This window comes from Phycodurus eques, chromosome 7 (assembly GCF_024500275.1).
Source record: "Phycodurus eques isolate BA_2022a chromosome 7, UOR_Pequ_1.1, whole genome shotgun sequence".
NCBI lineage: Eukaryota > Metazoa > Chordata > Actinopteri > Syngnathiformes > Syngnathidae > Phycodurus > Phycodurus eques.
This window is the reverse complement of record NC_084531.1, coordinates 23,503,708-23,523,661: the sequence shown is the minus strand read 5'-3', so window position 1 is coordinate 23,523,661 and position 19,954 is coordinate 23,503,708. Positions and strand designations below refer to the sequence as shown.

The window sequence follows — 19,954 nt, the reverse complement described above, 5'->3', positions numbered from 1 at the left end:
TACTGATATTGTTAATATATTATTTTTTTATTTAAACAAATTCAACACTATTTGTTATTTGTACCCATAGACTGTTTATGAAGGAACCCAACTTGATGAACACAGACATGTTTACCGTTTATCTTACCCCCTTTTAAGGTCTGATTTGAGACGCTACAGTATAACAGTTTTGAACTTGTGAGGCATGCCTCCCATGGGAGCAGCGGTTTGTGAAAAATAAAAGTGTTTTAAACATATGTAGGTAACAATCACCTACTGTACATGTTAAAGGCAAAATAAATCGAGAAGACAGTCTGAACAGAGCAGAAAATAATAATAAAAAATAAAAACAATTTGGAGGCCTGAATTATTTTGGTTTCCTCCATACTAAAAAATTATCTTACTTAATATCAACCACAACACTGTGGAGTAGATGTTTGTTGTGGTGGCCAGACAGGACATGTCAACATGATGAATTGTAGCTTTAGTTGGACTTGAATTTACAAGCCTCCAATGTTACCTTATGAAAAGCTGATTGCATTATTCATCTTGTGCATAGCTTCACCCCCGATACTGTTACACATTCCTCTATCCATGAGACGACGCATGCATTGTATTTGGAGCAATTGTAATCCATCTCGTATCTGCAATAATGTGTTATAAATAACCCAGACAGAGAGAGGCTTTCTATGGTTATGTGTAGAAGAGACTCCAGTGGACCAGATCGTGGAAAATAACACACTGGATGGGTTGTTCACTAAAAAAAGTGTGTATGACATCATTATGTTTGCATGTGAACTTTGGGCGGTCCACATTGGTTGACTACTTTAGAGGCAGGCCCTGCCCTCAATGAGGGCAGAAAGCTGGAGATAGACACACAGAGAAGAAAACTAAAGTGACCTGACAGCCTTTTTCAGACTGAAGTCAAGCTGCATTTTTTGGGCGATCAAACAAATGCCCTACTGGAGCACATGACATCCTGTTTATGGTGATATCAGAGGGGGGCAAAAGGTAATAGGCCAAAAGCAATGCAAACTGAAAATATAATTTGTTTCTCTTTAGGTTGAGTAAATTATATCTGGATTTGTTGTGTTGACTGGTGACCATGATCTATGGTCTATCTATCATGCAGTTTGCTTATACTTTCTATGCATCTTTGCTTCTTTGCTTTTGCCAGGTGTGGGATTGGACAGCAAAACGTCTCTGAACACTTCTTCACTTCAAAATCTTCCTTCCCCTTGCTGTGTATTTCCTTCAGCAGCCGTTGTCTCCTTGCCTTTGTCTCCTTTCCAGCCTGTTGCTGCCATGGATCGCTCGGTGCAGGAACTCTTCCTCAACTTCATGATCGTCTTAATCACCGTTCTCTTGATGTGGCTGCTGGTAAAAACATATCAGGACTAACATGTGGGACATAAATATTTCTCCCATCTCCTGTCAGAGGAGATGGGAGGCATTGTATGGAGTCTGCATGGTTTCTGCTGCTATTTTAGATCAAATTTCAGATGTAGTGTTTACATCTATGGGAACGCTGTGATTTTGATGCAGTTACCATATTAAAGGTAAACTGTTCTGGGATTGTAAGGTGCCTTCAGAGTTACTTTTGCACAAGGCATTGCTCAGGAATTGAAAACCAAAAAAATTGATTCCCGGAACAGGAAGGATGGTCAACGAAAATGTGCAAATACGTCCAGTGCCTGTTTTCAAAGAATATAATGTCATCAATAACCAGTTGGCATTTTTTAACTCACACATGCTGTTATGTCTCAGTCTGTATGATATAGCATTCTGCTTCGAAGTGATTTGAGTGTCAGCTTTATTAAAAAAAAAAATGATATATCAAAAGTTAAGGTAATGCTGAATTCTTGCAGAATAAATTCACTTTTTGGTTTCGTCTTTCTATTTTTTCCCCACACAAATGTATTAATTTAAGGGTCTGTGACACTTGAAAAAATAAAGCTACACATAAAAAAAGGAGGTCGATCTACTATTATTTTGTAGCTTGAATGTGCAAAATTGCATTTGGAAGAAACTTTCCCAGAGCAGTCGAAGGGAACACTGAATAAAATGTTAAAGATTTATTCTACCTGTGTAAATCTAGTCTCATGGCAACATCTTTTACATTTTAAATTTGGTTCGGAATTATTTATATACAGTGAGTTTTTCTATGGTTGCCGAGTGATTATCACATTCGCCTCACACTTCTGAGGTTGGGGGTTCAAATCTGGGCTCTGGCCTACCTGTGTGGAGTTTGCAAGTTCTCAACGTGCTTGCGAGGATTTTTTCCAAATCACTGGCGACCCAAAAAAAGATAAGTGGTATAGAAAATGAATGGATGAAATTATGAAACATGTACAATATATGATACACATAATATTCAGGAAGTATGGGATTTCAAATACAGGCTTCTGCTTAATGTTGCTTCTCCATGGGAGGGACCACATCTAATCTCAGGTTTATGATATTTGTATATGATAAATGGATTTGATTTTTAAATTTAAAAAATAGACAACATCTCAGGAGCATGGTAAAATGGGAAGATGATCTTTGGTGTGGTGTTAGTGAGAGGTTTTAATCAACAATTTTTAACTTACATAATGAATGAAAAACATGCTTTTTACAAGGTTATACAGTCCGCTTACAGCCTGTGTGCATCATTCTATGTCACTCCATGGGTTTGTGTGCTTGTTAAAACTGATGACCTGGCAGTGGAATTCAGTCAGGGCTCTGGGCATAGGTGCCACTTCCTCCCATTGACTCCTGTCACTGTGGTACACCTATGAAGAACAACAAAGTAAATATGCAAAACTATCCACTCATCGTCTATTGATACAATCTGTCCCAAAACAGACAAATGTGCAAGGTCCCCAAACTCTATCTCGCACCTTTGTTATAACATGACCAGAGGTTAACTTGGTCAATATAAAGGGAAAATGAAAAATTACGGAATTTTACCTGGACTTCATCTGTAATCTCATCAGGGGAATAGTCTCCACCTAAAATGTAAATTTTATCTCTGATACCAACTGCTCCAGCATTGAACCCTGCACACTCAAATGACCCCTCCCCTTTCCACACACACGTCTGTGGGCAGAAACTGTACACCTGCAGGATGAAAAACACGCGTCAAAGATACAAGCATAATTAAACACAATCATTGTTTGCTTAATCTGTCTATTTTCTTAGTGTTCATAAAGCCCACCTTGTAAGTGGACAGGTCACAGAGGTGCAGTGTTTCATTAACGGACATAGCCTTGACCAGTGTTGCATGGAAAAACTGGCAAAACTCTACCACCAGGCGGCACCACTGGTCCTGTTGCGCATCATAGCTGAAGAAACAGTCCAGTGAGGGGTTAAAGGAGTCTGTTATCTCCATCTCTGATCCCAGTGTGTAGATAATACTGCCACAAACACTGGCCTCAGGATAGAAGATTGCAGTGGGCAGAGGACTGACTGAGAACCAGCTCTTTACCAGTGGGTCGTAATACTCCACCTAAACATATAACGTGTCGTACTGTCAACGATGTTCTGACACTGGATCCCATAGTTGGACACACTCGTACAAAAAATAAGTAAAATCACCTCGAGTAGACTGGGAGAAGCCCCTCTTGATCCCTCTGTCCGTCCCCCAATGACATACACTCGCTCCAGACAGACCACTGCTGTATGCATGGTTCGGGGTTTCAGCATCGCTGGAGCTGGTGTGCATGTTCTTGTTACAGGGGAGAAGCACCAAACCTCATCGGTAGCATCATGGAAAGGCTCTGCCACGTGGATGCGTACTGCCCGGCAACAGTTTCCACGGCAACCACCAGTGACAAACATCTTGTGTGCAATAGAGGGAAGAGAAAGGGAAAACGTAAGATTTACTTTCACATGCCACTATATTAGGTCAATCGGGATAATAGTCTAATGAGGGCCAATACAAGAGCTGTACTGATCGAGTCAATCAAGTATGAGCATCATTACCTCTGCCAAGCACAGAACTACAAATGTTGGTTATTTAGCAAGATTACGCAAAAACTACAGAATCAATTTCAATTAGTTTGTTGTGGGGTGGCACATGTTCCTGTGAAGAACCCATAATGATGTGGATCTTTAATAGCAAAATAGAACAGCGCATCAAACTCTAGCCCCACAACTTCATAACACTTTGTGACAACCTACAAAGATTTTGGTCAAGAGCCTGATACAGATGCAGATACAGGATTTTTTTTTTCACAAATTCATGGTCAACAATGGACCAGCTTTGTCCAAACCTGACATACAGGTGGCTGACCAGACACAACTGTGGTGAATTGTATTTATTAGAAAGTCATTGTTGGGAGATCCACAATTTCTTTTATTCACTTTTTTTGTATGCCATTTTGTTGGCCTATCTGAGAGATATGACTGAGCACCATGAACTCTGCCATGCAAAAAAATTACCATGGAGTTGGTGAGTGTGAAATTACCAGGTAAAAAAGAGCCTGCTTTCAGTTGTGAAGTTTGATTATGCATCATGTGTTATCTGTACAATTTATGACATTGTCAAAGGAAGAGAAATTGTAACTATAATTCTTTTTTTTTAATGTGCTGCAGCCCTTCTACTGGATTTCATTAGATTGTGTATATATGAGTTGTGGTAGTGTGTATACAGTACATTCACATATATTCACATACCTTCTCAGCATAGCCAGTCAGATGGGAGCCTGGTGGGTCTGGCACCGTGCTCATTCCCTGCCCCTGGCCCATTTCAAGCTCTTTCCACTGGTCTGTTTCCAGACAGTAGCAGAAAGAGTGGTGGACCACTCCGTTCTCCTCCGTCTTGTGGATATAAATGTAGCTCTGTGTGGTGGCAGGCCTGGCATCAGTGAACAGACCACTGTGCTGACTCTGTCTGCTCTTAGCCACTGAGATCAGAGCCATACAGGAATTATTGTTGCTCATCAGATCTGACTCATGAAGAGTCTTGAAGACAAGAAATGAAATGACAAGGTGAATTGATAAATATATCCTTGCCAGCAATGAAGTACAAGAGTAAAAAATAAAATAAAATTATGCACCTGACCTTGTATGTGTGCATACCTGAAGCGCATGCGGAGGTAGATGGTGAAGTCTCGTTAGAGATAACAATTTGGGAAGCAGCTTCTGTCGTCCAGGAATATCTTGGCGGATCCACCTTAGAAGTGACATGACCGCAGCCTCCTCACTGGGCACACAGAGGGCATCTGACCTGAGGCATTCCTCCAACACATTCACCTACAATGAATTGAACTGTATTTAGAAGCTGCCATGTAAAGGTAATTAGTTACTTGTGAGTGCATTCTCTGCAAATCATTGAAAATAAATAGATTCAGGGTAGGTTTGGGAGTTAGTGCTAGGGTTTAAGTTAAGGTTGAGAATAAGGGTAAGGATAGTGTTGGAGTAAAATTAGTATTGGGTTATTATTAGAGCTCATGTTTTGTGTGTTAGAAACGTCTGGGTTAAAGTAAGTTGAGGGCATCTTCAGACCTGCATGTCCAGGAAGTCTTGGGTGTTGGAAAGGTCTTGGAAGTTTTGAACCACAAAGTCCGTGGCACTTTGCAGGAGGGAAGCTGAACCATATGCCTCAGCAAGGGCAAAAAGTGACAGGCAGTTACCAAGATCTATCGTTTCTAACAAGAAGTCACTGCAGGCTTTGGACAGAACTGGCACCTGAGGACACAACACCACCAAGTTAGAAAATTAAATAAGATATCCATTCATTTTCTTTAGTGATTGTCCTCATTAAGGTCATGATCTGGAGCTAATCCCAGCTGACTTTGGGCAAGAGGTGGGGTACACCCTGGACTGGTTGCCTGAAAATCGCAGGCCACGTATTGGCAAACAACCATTCACACTCACATTCACACATAAGGACAATTTAGGAAGGATCACATAAGGACTTATGTGATCCTACCATGCATGTTTTTGGAATGTGGGACTAAAACCCACCCAAGCATTGGGAGAACAGGGACCACTGCCAAGATTTAAAGTCCAAACCGCAGAACTGTGAGGCAGACAAGCTAACCACTAGGGTCGCCGTGCTGCCCTCAGTAAAATGTATTTGACAATCATGTTCAATTAAAAGTGCAGCTTTCTTTTTCACAGCGTTGACAAGGCATGAGCATAATAATCAATCAATTGATTGTTAAGAATTAAGTAAAATTATTATTTGGAATTGATTGTTCATTAATCAGCACGGTGGCCGTATGGTTAGCACATCGGCCTCACAGTTCTGAGGATCCGGTTTAAAATCCGGCCTCGCCTTTGTGGAGTTTGCATGTTCTCCCGGTGCCTGCGTGGGTTTTGTCCGAGTACTCCGGTTTCCTCCCACATCCCAAAAACAATTGTCTGGCGACCAGTTCAGGGTGCACCCCGCCTCTCGGCCAGAGTTAGCTGGGATAGGCTCCAGCATGCCCGCAACCCTAGTGAGGATAAGGGGTAGTGAAAATGGATGGATGGATAAGTAAGTCTTGAGGCAATTGATGTAACCTGCTGAAGTGCTGTTGATGCAGTCTCAAATAAATTGCAGTCTAAAGAACATAATGCCAGCTATAATCTACATCCATGCAGACCTCCACTGTTTTGCAACCCCTCCGTGCAGTATTATATGAAACAATACAATACTGGCATCAGAACAGGAATTCAGAACATTCAAACAGAAATTATACTTTGAAAGATAAAGTAAATTACAAAAAAGATGAATTCATCAGATCCTTTAAGTCTTCATTATATTGTCGATCAAGGGAGGGAAATTCCCTTGCAGTCACTTTGATATAATCAAAATATAGTGCATTTCATTGTTTGTAGCATTTGACCCTCCTGTTATGTTGCGGGTTACAGTGACCATTTTATAATTTAAAGGTTTTGTTGTAACCAACATATACAATGAAAACAGTTGATGTCACATATTTCCAAGTCGTGTTAACAGTGACATTTTGTATTTTATTTCTGACAGTTCTGGATTATGATACATGCCCCCTGTCAAACTGACCCACTAACATTAGTACTGTTCCTGATGTAACAAGAGGGTTAAAAAAGGACAGATTTAAAAATGTACTGGTACTCTTTATTCAAGTGTTTTGAATTGCAATGAAGAGTCTTTGCAGATCCTGGGGCACTGAGACATGTAGTGCAGCTCCAAACCATTTATTTGTAATCTGTTACTTGGCTACGGCTACGTAACCGTGGGTTGTATAAGGCACTTAAAAGTATGTCATGTTATCAAATATTGTTATTGCATTGTCCACTTTTTCCACAGAGCTACGGGAAAAAAAGTGGAATACATGCTACAGGTCTGCAGAGACATGTGTTTCTACCTGCAAAAAGGAGGCAAGCTGAAACAGTGAGTCTACGTTTTCTTCCGTGATAAGAATCTCGCCAGAGTAGGCAAAATCCAGGAAGGACTCCACCACAGCCGGAAACTGGTTACACAGTGTTACTGAACCATCATCACGTTCCCGCATAGCCGCCTCAAACATGGCCCTAAAAATTTTTTAATTAAATAAAAAAAAAACAAGGTTGCAAAACAGATAGTCCCCCATTATACATTATATTTGTATGCAAAATGTACAGGGAGAAAGTGACGCACCTGAAGAAATCACTGCATGCTGCCAGAACACACCGATGGCAGGGAAAACTGCGTTCCTGGACTTTGATGGTGAAGTCAAAAAGCAGGCCTTGCTCCCGAAAAGATCTGAGCACACCCAGCAACTGAAGTCCATGTGAGTTGGACACCTGCAGCAGCGTATGGTGCTCCCGGATCACGCTAGATGGCTCTTTCAGCTCAGCCATCTTGATTGCATGAAACAAAAAAAAGAGGAAAGACAGAGATAGCATATAAATATGCTTATGCTGTACATTATTGACCTAGTAATTGAGTTTTCAGTTGCAGGACCTTAGTACACTAATATTATGAGCTACATTAGGCTTATGGAAATATTTATACTGTGGGAACATATTGGTACAGTAACTCAACAAAGGAACGTATTTTAAATAACGTCGCTGTCAAACGTTTGCCCTGGCACAGGAAGCACAAATTCGACTCACGGTAGCAGCACCATGGATAGCGCTGTCTTGTACTTCCCGGAAGCGTGAAATCCCACGAGAATTTTGAAATACAGTGACTTATCACTACGCAATACCATACGCTAACGTCATTGCTATTATTATATAACTATTATATTAACGGGAGGTCTAGCGAGTTTAAAGTGGACATGTATCGTTTTTGTTTGGGGCGGAAGTAAGCACAACGACTGATGGGAAATGTAGTTCTAATTCGTTGCTTTATAATAACAAAACAAAAAAACACCGGAAGTCCTGCCGGTGGATTTCTCAGTGTGGAGTTCGTTTTGGAGTTTGGTCGTTATGCAACCGCAGAAATGTGACCACCCCTCTGGGGACACACCCAGTGCCATAAATAGGAGGCATTGTTGCCAGTAAATCACTTGTTTGCTACATTTAGCAACATTTCAAAGTTTTTCAACTTTTACCAACCCCGCCCACACGAAAAGCACTAACCAACCAGGTGCGTCACTAGGCCTAGTTTAGGGTGAGGCCCCCCTATAAACTTCTCAACCCCCCCCCCCCTATTAAAAAAAATAACATAAATCAAAAATTTTAGTAAGTGTTTATAGTAGTTATGTTACAAGATGTGCCGAGTCTTCGACGCGTGTGTCGAGTAATGAAGGGGGCATTTCCACAAGGCACATATCGAGGCCTGCTTAATTTAGAGAGGGGCCGGAAGTGATGACGGCCCGGCCGTAAAACGTGACACAGCAAGCGCTTCAGATTTTGCCATGAGGTTTAACAACAATATAACCCCTCATGCAGGCTCCATTCCAAATGTGTTTTTGTTGTTGTTTTTTTCCATGGAGTTTCTTGATTTATTCAAAGGTGAGGTGTTTATTGTATTCCAAGAAAGTAGGGTCGGATTAAAGCTCACTGGGAGAGGAAAAATTACTGTACCCCAATTTACTGTACATAAACTTGCTCTTGAATGAATCACTTCAAACAAAAAAAGTGTTGATAAATTGTTATTTCTGAATAAGCACTTTCAAAGACCTCTACCTCATTAAGATCATGCCATTTTTCCAAAAGTGACAGAAAAACATTATACAACCTGTCATATCAGTAATGATGCACATTTTACGCTCACAGAGTATGTTCAAAAATAATTTATGATACACTTTATGTCGGGAAATTACATGGTCAAACATTGTTTTGTAATACATAATCATTCACAAGAGCCAAATGGATGCAAAAATGCAACGCATTAGACGTGGTTAAAATACGGCTGCATGTGATTATACACATGGCCAGCAGGTGGTGTCGTGTGCACATGACGCATATCAAGAAACGAACCAATGACTGAAGTGTTGCCTCTTGAAAATTCATCGCGCGATCACTAGTTTATAGCTTTATTGTTTTAGCCCCCATAAAAGAGATCTACAGCCCCCCTAAAATAAATAGTGGTTTCCCAAAAATGGCCTACCTTTGGCAACAACCCGTAAAAATTGGAAAATGTGGATTTTAAAGAGGCCTTTCGGACTAAATGAGTTTCGATTTTCGCAGATTATCGTGACCTGGATGATTGAGAAACTCGACATGACGCAATGTCATTTATCGCCGCTTGGTGTCGCTGTCTTACCGTGAAACCCAACGTGTGGTTTTCAACATTCAAATCCACGCAATCTGAACAAGGGAACGTTAACTTGCAGCTGTGTGCACTGTCAGTTTAAAAACACCGCGTGGAGCTGATAACGCTATATGCAAACACTAATGACAACAACAATGTATTATTGAATGAAGAAATTGCAATATCTTATTATTTAGCTTCTTCGACATCGCCAGTTAAATGCTCACTTTACTTAATTAAACGCACAAACCAATCATCAACACACTCCTAAACAGTGGGCCTGACGCAACCTTCATTAGACTTACTTAAGTACTGTACTGTATTCGGAAAACATCAGTCGATATTAACTGACCTTTAAAAGTTATTGATCCAATGCGACCAGTCACTCGGGGTTTAATTAAAAGGTGTGCCCCCACCCCCCCACCCCCATATCTTATCCTTTATTATAAGCCATTTGTGTTTTTGTTTTGTTTTTTTTTAAACAGTGATCGTTTACCGTCCCTCTTGCATCAATACATCTCACCATCGCTCCCTCCCTCCCACCCGGTAGTGCATCCCCCATCCCCCACTCGTCTGCAGCGTCTGACTGTAAGCAGCGCCACTTGGGCCCACTCAAACACAGCTCAAGCTCAGCTAGTCCGCACCGAGCCCACGGCAGAAGTCCACGCGAGAAAAAGACGATTACACTAATCCACAGCACGCACGGGAGGAAAAAACAACAACACTTGTTTTCTTCGACCGAGTGACGTTGGTAAGTGTCGTCGTCGTGGCCTCGTGTGGGGGGTGGGTAGAACACCCACAGTCCGTGTTGTTTGTTGTGCGGCTCTTTCTTTTCCTCGTATGGTCCCAATTGTCCTCTGCGTTGGTTTGGGAGCTAGCGGGCTGCTAGGCTAAGCAGGCTAGCTGAAATAGCAGAATGGAAAGGGAACGTAGTTGGGATATCGCTGTGGCTTTGGGTGGGACAAGTTTGTCGACGGGGCGTTCAAAATGTGTTGTTGTTCTGGTGTGGTCCGGCGTGGCCCACTGCGGTTGCACCCCCACCCCATTTCCACCTCTTTTATTAGTCATCTGCTAATCTTTCTCCAGCTAACTCGCTGATTAGCAATTTGAACCGCGCGTGCCTAAGCAAAGATGCAGCCGGGATTCTTCGGCGGTTTACTTTGCAGTTTGTAGCATGCGAGCTAAGCTAACATTCGTCCTACGTTATTAGGAGACCAGATTTCTGCATGGTCTACCACGGAATGGAATAATATAGCCATGTGTGCACATTTAGACAATATTGCTAACGTGGTGATAATTGGCAAGATGGCATCTCTTAAGTTGCTATTCAAAATGGTGTATTGAGCTTGTTTGAGTGTGACCATTTTTGTCCAACAATGGTTGTTTTGGCGTTGCTTGCTATCTTTGGAATGTGACGCACTGCCAGTGCGTGCTACGTTGAGATAGATATAAAAACATTAACCCGCGATGGGCATGTAATAATAAAAGCTTCGGCCATTGTGATGAGAAATACTGTAGACAGTATTTGATTTGTTGCTCTTCTGTTGTTTTAAAGGGTAACCTAATGTTTACACACAGAACCATCACAATGGTATCGTATTTCCTCTAATGGTCCAGTTAATGATACAACTAAATCCTGATGTGAGATGTTTTGGTGCATTATGGGCTGCTATTTAAAATCTTTTTATCATCCATTTACGTTTTCAATTTGGCCTTGATTAAAGGTACGCTGTCGTAGAAAATGATCCAGAACACGATTATTTTGTCGAAAAGTGGATAATGCAATAACAATATTTTATAACATGACATACTTTTAAGTGCCTTATACAACTCAAGGTTACGCAGCCGTAGCCAAGTAACAGATTACGTTGGTTACTCTTCAAAGAAACTTTGAAACAAAATTTTTAATTTATAAAATGGTCACTGTAACCCGCAACATACCAGGCGGGTCAAATGCTACAAACAATGAAATGCACTATATTTTGAAAGTTAATTTGTACTGAAGTATATATATTTTTTCAATAATTATAGATTATTGGAGTGCTCACGGAAGTAAAGTGTGTTATAATTCTGCACGTGCATGAAATTGACTGGCAGAAAACACAATCCATTGGCTGAGAAAACTCATTTTCGAGGCGATTTCTTGCAGTATGTACGTTTGTGCCAGCTGATGCGAAGCAAAGATATGGAGCAAAGCTTCTGTACAACAGTGGCAACCAGGATTTGCCTGATCAATCCCTAGTTTGGGATATAATGGGACCCAAAATCCAGCCTCTCCAGAAGTGATATTTGTATTACATTGACACAAATATACCTGTACACAAAAGATTTATTGAAAGCCTGCAAGTCTCTTGACTACAAGTGTTAATCATCTAGATGTTAATTGGATAATAGCGTCTCTAATAAGCGTCTCTCGCTCTATATGTGACGTGTATTTGGTTATTTGGTTGAAGCTAATTTGTTCAGGTCCAAATCCCATAATTTGTTACAGTAGTAAGCCTACTATAAAGGGTAAAATATTACCAAAATGATCGCAGGTATAAAGTATTTGAGTGAGATGCATGTTATTAGCTACTGTGAGAGTAATCTTTCATTGTTACTGTTTGTGCCTAATACAAAGATTAAATCTGTGCGGAAAGCAAACACAGTCGTTGTCCGTCGGTTCCACTTGTGTTGCTTAATGGCATCATGAGCCAAAGGTTTTGACGAGCTTCAAAGATTGTTTGGTATGCGGGAAAAGCTGTTGGGATCAAGATCATTCTCATCAATATTTTTAATGCTGATAACGCAAAACGACACATTATTAACATGACTAATTAACGGAAACAAGTGTGAATAACCTGTTTAATGTGATTGTGTAAACTCCCGGTCAGCTGTTAATAGAACACTTTTTCAACCAGTACATCATGTGACTATTTGGTGGCGACATGGCTAGCACTGTTATAGCTTAAGAATTTGATTAAGAAAGCAATTGAGGCGAAATGGAGTGCACAAAGTTAGCAGAGGCGCAGCTTCTGTAGTGTGTTAATAGTTTCTTAAAGGTCTCCTTCCATCAAAATCCAAAACTTCCCCTGTTTTATGCATAACATAGGTCAAAATTAGTATATAAAATAGTTTAGGTTTGACATCTAAGCGGTTTGTGAATTGGACCCGAGGATGAGACGACACCCACGTCCCCTTTCATCTTACGTTCCCTATTTGTGGGCTAACAATCCAATGCTTGTTGAATTGTGCTTCAAAATGATAGTATGACATTGAAGGATTCTAATGTGATGTCGTTATTAACGCTTGAAGACGCCGTGTAATCACCAAGGACTAGTCAGAGCAAATCTGTTTTCCATATTTAAAGAAGAAATATCAGCGATCCAATCGGAGCAAAGCATTTTTACATACTGATTGTTAATGAGAAATCTGTCCATCTCCAGAAATTTGAAGTGTTCCGGTTTGGCTGTATTTTGTTACAGGCAGGTGACATGTGTTCCACTGTTACGCAGAAGTCAGAAATGTTCCGGAGAGGACGAGATGACGTGCACAATGATAACTTGGAGTTTGCCAGTTAGCGAACGAGGAGCTATTACCTTTTTGGCCTTTAAGTACTGTGGCAAGTGATTGAAGAATTTTAAAAAATTGAAAAATTTAGACTCTATTGGTTGTACGACACGGGCATCGAATCAGGAGAAAAGGACGTTCAAGACAATGGAATTCAAGTCGATTGAGGAAATTTTGTTAAATGGTCATTACTACAAATAATACAAATATTAAGCTGTAGTACAGTGTCATTTGAGATTTGTCTAATGCAATTTAAAGATAAGAGCACTGCCATACTGTGTAAATCAGTTGAGTAAAGTTCAAGGACTGCATTGCAGAAGCCAATGTGATTAGTATGTTGGAAATGTGAATCATTTTCATTTAATTCAAAATCTGCTCATGCTGAGCTGTCCCAAATATCTGTTGAAGTCTGAGAGGCTAGTATAATTTTATGTTCAATCTAGGGTGACCCCCTCATTCTGGAGGAGGCAGAAAAGGGAGAGGGTGGGGCATATTATGCTGTTTTTGTTTTTTTGGGGTGGCGGGTGGCATTGAGTGCAGCCTCATGTGTATGAATGGTGGGCTGTACAAAGAGGCTGTAAAAGTGTCAAGACTATAGAAAGCTGGAGTCTCTTAATGTTCCAAGAGGCTAGTCCCATAACAGACTGTTTTAGGACACTTTATTTCTGTGTAGTTCAAGCACTCAATGAGTTGTTCATTGTCAATTAGAGAAACATTACACTCCCAGATGTCAGTTTTCACATTGCTCCTCATCTTGTTCCCCTGGTCAAGTGTATGTTTTGTGACAGCCTTGCAATTATGTTAATCTGTTTTGACCATACCAATCCAGAGCTGCCAAATGTTACAGAACGTCTGTCTTTTTTTTTTTTTTTTGAATTGTTACGTCCGAAACCCCGATTGTTCCGTATATTGTGGGGGGACGGGGGAATTACCGGCCAGTACAGTGCTGGGTCCAGCCACTGTGACAAAAAGAGAGAGGAAAAAAAAGATGCTTCAGATTACGCTATTTTATTACTTCAGACCCCCCCATCCGTTCGGTGTCAACACATTGAATGTCACTAATCATCGCCTCCATGGTAGCGAGTAAGGTACACTTCTTACCATGCTTCTTTGTATCATTGACATGATCACAGAGGGACTGAAAAGCATGATGCTAAGCTATCGTGTCGTGAAGTTGCAAAACACTGAACTAAGTGTTTGGGTGATCCAGTACACTTGTCGTACAGGTCTGGCTGGAACCGCGTTACAGCAGAGGGTAACCAAGTTTGAACAACAAAATAAGCCAATGTACGTCAAGAGGTATATACTGTAAATGTAAAATAATTCACGGCCTCACAAGACTACCCCTGAACTGGAAACAAATTAATACGTTATGGGAGACGTCCTCTGAGAACAGGGTCAGGTTAAAAGTATATTATCATGAATAATAAATATTTGTAATATAAGATAACCTATATTAGTCCCGCAATGGGGAAATTTTCACAATTTCAGTAGCAAAAGTGGATATAGGAAATATATAATATAAATAGCATGCAAGAGAAGACATCTCTATTTGTATATTCTATTCTATATATATTTGTATATTCACAAAATTGAAATCGAAACTATTGTCAATGCATAAACTATCCAATTAAATATATCAGCAATGTTATTTGTTTTTGTTTGTTTTGAAAAACCGAGTGCTGAGTTTTGATTTTGACATTTGGTATCTGAACAATCTGATTTAATAGACTTTATTTAATTATTATTATTTTTTTTTACCAACGTTCAAATCAGAATTAGAAATGTAAAACATTAAAATAACAAATATTGAAGCCATACTTTTTTAATGATTACGATTATAGAGGCATGATTATGTTGTGCAATTGAACAGTATGTAGAATTATTTTTTATCCTATTACATAATATACTGCAAGGGCACAGGGCACATATAAACAAACAACCATTCACACTCACATTCACGCCTATGTGCAATTTAGAGTCTTCAATTAACCTATCGTACATGTTTTTGGGATGTGGGAGAAAACTGGAGCACCCGGCGAAAACCCACTCAGGCACGGGGAGAACATCCAAACTCCACACAGACGAGGCCGGATTTGAACCTGGGTCCTCAGAACTGTGAGGCAGATGTGCTAGCCAGTCGTCCACCGTGCCGCCTTCCTCGTTTCAATTAGATATATTAACTATATAATTGACAAGTGCTGATATCATTATCAGTTCCCTGAACAAGGACTAATATGTTGAGTAGTATATGGATGTATGTGCGCGCACACACATATATTAGGGGTGGAACGGTTCACAAAATCCATGGTTCAGTTTTGTGGTCACGGGGTTCGGTTCGGTCCACGTTTACTCTTAGGAAAAATCATTTCAATGCTCTTCCATGGGATGACAAAAAGCTATAATAAAGCTGTGTATCCACCTGGTGCCATTCATACAACAGAAGTCATGGCTTCCTGCAAATATATCTTTCCTTTGTGTTCAATTAAACAATTTTTATACGTTTTATGATATTTTTGTTTGGTGGTTTACCGTGAGGTGCCTTGACGCAACAAAGGTTGGAAAACGCTGGTCTAAAGCTCCTAAATAGTACGACAACAGGTACACCTTTGAGACTTAAAAACATAGTCACTGAGCAATAAAAGGTTACAATTGATGTGGTAATGACGATACATTTTTAAAATTAAATTTTTTTTGACAAACAAACAGAGTCCTCTAGCAATTTAGAGCGGTTTGCAATGACTAATAGAACAATAGTCTGGTACAGTGACCATTGTGCAAATGGCGAAGAGACTTCAACAAATGTATGCAGTTTAAAGTGAATAGAAGTGCAATAATCTGGAAGTGTCAATTGTGGAAATGATGCAGATACTTCTCAAGCACACGAGTGGCCAGTATTGGTCAACAACAGATATGCAAGTACTGCAGGGTGGAGAGGGAAGGCAAGAGGGAAGAAGCTGTTGGAATGTCTGCCAGTTTTAGTTTGCATTGTTCGATAGCGCCTACCTGAGGGAAGGCGCTCGAAGAGTTGGTGACCAGGATATGGAAGGTCCAAGAGAATTTTGCAGGCTCTTGTTTTCGTTCTGGCAGCGTACAAGTTAGGGGGGGGTACCGACAATTTTTTCCAGCAGTTTTGATTGTCCGTTGCAGTCGAAGTTTGTCCCTTTTTTTTGTGGCATTACCAAACCCCAGACGGTGAAGGATTTAGGGGACCTGTGATGCTCTTGAGATGGTCCAGAAGGAGGCGTTCAAAGGACTTCAGATGTCAGGGCAACAGGCCTGTAGTCATTCAGTCCCAAGATTGCAGGTTTCATGGGGACTGGGATGATGGTGGAGCATTTGAAACAGGATGGTACCTCGCACAGTTCCAGAGATCTATTGATCTGTGTGAAGATTGGACCGTGTTGGTCCGGGCAGACTTTGAGGCAGGATGGGGACACAATGTCTGGGCCAACTGTTTTGTTGATCTTTTGTTGTTTGAAGATGCGTCTCACATCCTGTTCGTGGCTGGTCATCGCAGGAGGGGTAGTCACAGGTGTGATGGTGGTCGTTTGTGTGGCTGGTTGGGTGTGCAAGTGTTCTTTTCAAATTTGCAGTAGGTGTTCATGTCGTCAGCTAGTCCTTTATGTTCTCTGCTTGGGGGGATGATCGCTTGTAATTGGTTAGCGATTGTAATCCATGACAGACTGATTTAGTCGCTAGTGGCAAACTGTTTTTCTAGCTTGACGGCATAATTTATTTTTCTGATTTTAATTTCTTTCGTCAGCTGGTTTCTAGCGGAATTATACAGGACTCTTTCCCCACTTCGATAGGCGTCCCCTTTAGCCTGGCGAAGTTGCTTAAGTTTGGCAGTGAACCCCAGCTTGTTGTTACGGAACGTGTGAAATGTCTTTGTTGGTACACACACCTCCTTCACAGAAACTGACATAAGTTGGAACCGTGTCCGTATATTCATCCAGGTTGCCGATTGAAGTTTCAAAGACACTCCAGTCTGTGTAGTCTAAAGAGCTTTGAAGTTCTATCTTCGCGTCATTGCTCCACTTCTTCACTGTTTTCACTGTAGGCTTCGTACATTTAGGTTTTGTCTGTATGTTGGTATTAAGTGAATTAAGCAGTGATCAGATGAGCCCAGAGCAGCACGGGGGCAAGCACGGTATGCGTCATTTAGCGTAGTATAGCAGTGGTCTAGAATGTTGTTTTCCCTGGTAGGACAGTCGATGTGCTGCTTGTCTTTAGAGTTTGTGGTTGAGTTTAGCTTTGTTAACGTCCCCAAGAATAATGAGGGGTGAATTTGGGTGCTTTTTTCCCCAATTTTATTTACTTGTTCAGCGAGCGTTAGCAGTGGGCTTTCGTGTTAGCTTGAGGAGTGTAGACACCGCGAGTATGAAAAAGGTGAACTCACGTGGCGAGTAGAATGACTTGCAGTTCAAAAACATGACTCGCAGTGTGTGTTGAGCCCCTTGACAACTGTACACCATTTTTCGTTGATATAAAAGCATATCCCGCCGCCTTTTGTTTTCCCTGATAACGCCTTGACGCGGTCTGCCCAGTGTAGTTGGAAGCCCAGAACCATTGCGGTGTCATCGGAGATGCATTCACAAAGCCATGTCTCCGTGAAGCACAGGGACAGCGGAATGTTTGAATGTCTTTGTGAGGAGATGACGCTCCTCCATTTTGTTGGGTAGGGAGCGTAGAGTCATCACATCATCCACATCAGTTAAACGGTGTTGGAATTATAACAGTCCGTGTATATCTACCACTTTTATGCATACGACCTTTTATGGGGGCTGGTGAGCTGCATGCTAGCATTGTGTATCCTCGGGTTGCTCAAGTAGGTATGACGCATATCTCTCAATACCAAATTAGGAATCACAAACATATATATATATATCATTGGAGGTTTGTTTCAGCACTATAGATTTTAAAGGAAATCAGAATCAGAATCATCTTTATTTGCCAAGTATGTCCAAAACACACAAGGAATTTGTCTCCGGTAGTTGGAGCCGCTCTAATGTGACCAAACTTATTTTTCCTACCGTACAATGTTGTCCGGGAGCCAAATAAATGCGAAGCACAAATGTCTATGCGACAAACCGAAAGGTAGTGGGAAATGTGTTTTTTTTTTTTAAATTTAAGATCACAACCCATTGACAGCAACACAAACGGGCATTGTGACTGTTACCCAGCATTTAACACAGACTCACGAACGTCTATGGGTGCGTTTGTAAATATCCTTCACTCCGCACCATTCGGAAACTCAAGAACATGGTTGGAATGTACACTCGCAGAGTAGCGTTGGAGCATCAAATAGTATTTCCGAACACACCTTATATGCACCACTGCAAGCATACGCGCCACCATCTTTGCTTGGATTAGCACTGTTAGCGCAGTCTTAAGATTCCCTGACTTCTTTGCCACATTAGTGGACCGAAACCGTTTGATGGTTTTTTTATATATATATATATATATATATATATATATATATATATATATATATATATATATATAGATAGATATTTACTTGCTTGCCAATAACGCATTGTAACTTAATGGCAGTTAATGCTTAATACACAACACAGACTTAATTTGAAAATCCCCATCAATACAGAGAATTTTCAAGGATGGTTACGTCTCCGTTGTTCTGCTTGTTCGTTGGTCAACCGTGCTTGCCCCATGCTGCTCTGGGCTCATCTGATCACTGCTTAATTAACTTAATACCAACATACAGGCAAAACCTAAATATATATATATATATATATTAGATAGATATCTCAGATCGGTGATCGATCCCAAAAATTCTGATCAGAATCATCTTTATTTGCCAAGTATGTCCAAAACCACACAAGGAATTTGTCTCCGGTAGTTGGAGCCGCTCTAGTACGACAACAGACAGTCAATTGACAGAGAACACTTTGGAGACAGAAAGACATTGACAAAAAAAACCAGTCACTGAGCAGTAAAGGGTTGCTAGTTATCTGGTAATGCCGGTACATTTTTTATTTTTTTTTGACAATTGTGCAAAACGATGCAGAGCATTGGAATGCATGCCAGACTGATTTAGAGTTGTTGGCGCTAAACTGTTTTTCCAACTTTACTGCATAGTTCCTCTTTGCAATGTTAATTTCTTTAGTCAGCTGGTTTCTAGCTCGATTATACAGGGCCCTGTCCCCGCTCTGATATGCGTCCTCCTTAGCTTGGCGAAGCTGCTTAAGTTTAGCAGTGAACCACGGCTTGTTGTTGTTGAATGTGCGAAATGATTTTGTTGGTACACACAGATCTTCACAGAAACTGATATAGGATGTAACAGTGTCCGTATATTCATCCAGGCTGCCTGCTGAATTTTCAAAGACACTCCAGTCTGTGCAGTCTAAACAGCTTTGAAGTTCCATCTTTGCTTCATTGGTCCACTTTTTCCACTGTTTTCACTGTAGGTTTCGTGCATTTAAGTTCTTGCCTGTACGTCGGTATTAAGTGAATTAAGCAGTGATCAGACGAGCCCAGGGCTGCACGAGGTATAGCACGGTATGTGGTCTAAAATGTTATTTTCCCTGGTATACAGTCGATGTGCTGCTTAGTTTTTAGGGAGTTCGTGGTTGAGTTTAGCTTTGTTAAAGTCCCTGAGAATAATGAAGGGTGAGTCCGGGTGTTTTTTTTCAATTTCGTTTACTTGTTCGGCGAGCATTAGCAGTGCAACGTTCGTGTTAGCTTGAGGTAGAATGTAGACTCCAGCCAGGATGAATGATGCGAACTCACGCGGCGAGTAGAATGGCTTACAGTTCAAAAACAGCG

At 40.8% G+C, this 19,954-nt stretch overlaps 3 protein-coding genes across 7 annotated transcripts in view; 2 read left to right on the top strand and 1 right to left on the bottom strand.

Annotated features, from left to right (window-relative positions):
* Positions 1 to 840: 840 nt before the first annotated feature.
* On the top strand, positions 841 to 1,942 carry LOC133405264 (sarcolipin). Its single transcript, XM_061682086.1, has 2 exons — positions 841 to 990; positions 1,157 to 1,942. Exon 2 carries the CDS (start codon positions 1,285 to 1,287, stop codon positions 1,378 to 1,380), a length of 96 nt encoding a protein of 31 aa, XP_061538070.1. The 5' UTR covers positions 841 to 990; positions 1,157 to 1,284; the 3' UTR covers positions 1,381 to 1,942.
* A 597-nt stretch (positions 1,943 to 2,539) lies between these two features.
* On the bottom strand, positions 2,540 to 8,230 carry kbtbd3 (kelch repeat and BTB (POZ) domain containing 3). Of its 2 annotated transcripts, XM_061681835.1 has the most exons (10): positions 8,029 to 8,230; positions 7,571 to 7,773; positions 7,299 to 7,464; positions 5,470 to 5,652; positions 5,044 to 5,217; positions 4,639 to 4,926; positions 3,559 to 3,801; positions 3,179 to 3,469; positions 2,932 to 3,081; positions 2,540 to 2,753 (listed from the first exon to the last, which is right to left on the bottom strand). In XM_061681835.1, exons 2-10 carry the CDS (start codon positions 7,771 to 7,773, stop codon positions 2,631 to 2,633), a joined length of 1,821 nt encoding a protein of 606 aa, XP_061537819.1. In that variant the 5' UTR covers positions 8,029 to 8,230; the 3' UTR covers positions 2,540 to 2,630. The 2 variants fall into 2 exon arrangements, with proteins under 2 accessions (XP_061537819.1, XP_061537820.1); XM_061681836.1 differs by lacking the exon at positions 5,470 to 5,652.
* A 1,946-nt stretch (positions 8,231 to 10,176) lies between these two features.
* fam168a (family with sequence similarity 168 member A) overlaps positions 10,177 to 19,954 on the top strand; it is a 31,761-nt gene continuing 21,983 nt past the window's right edge. For all 4 annotated transcript variants that reach the window (XM_061681439.1, XM_061681438.1, XM_061681437.1 and 1 more), the window contains exon 1: positions 10,177 to 10,367. The gene's annotated coding sequence lies outside the window, so the exon portion shown is untranslated. The remainder of the gene's footprint in view (positions 10,368 to 19,954) is intronic.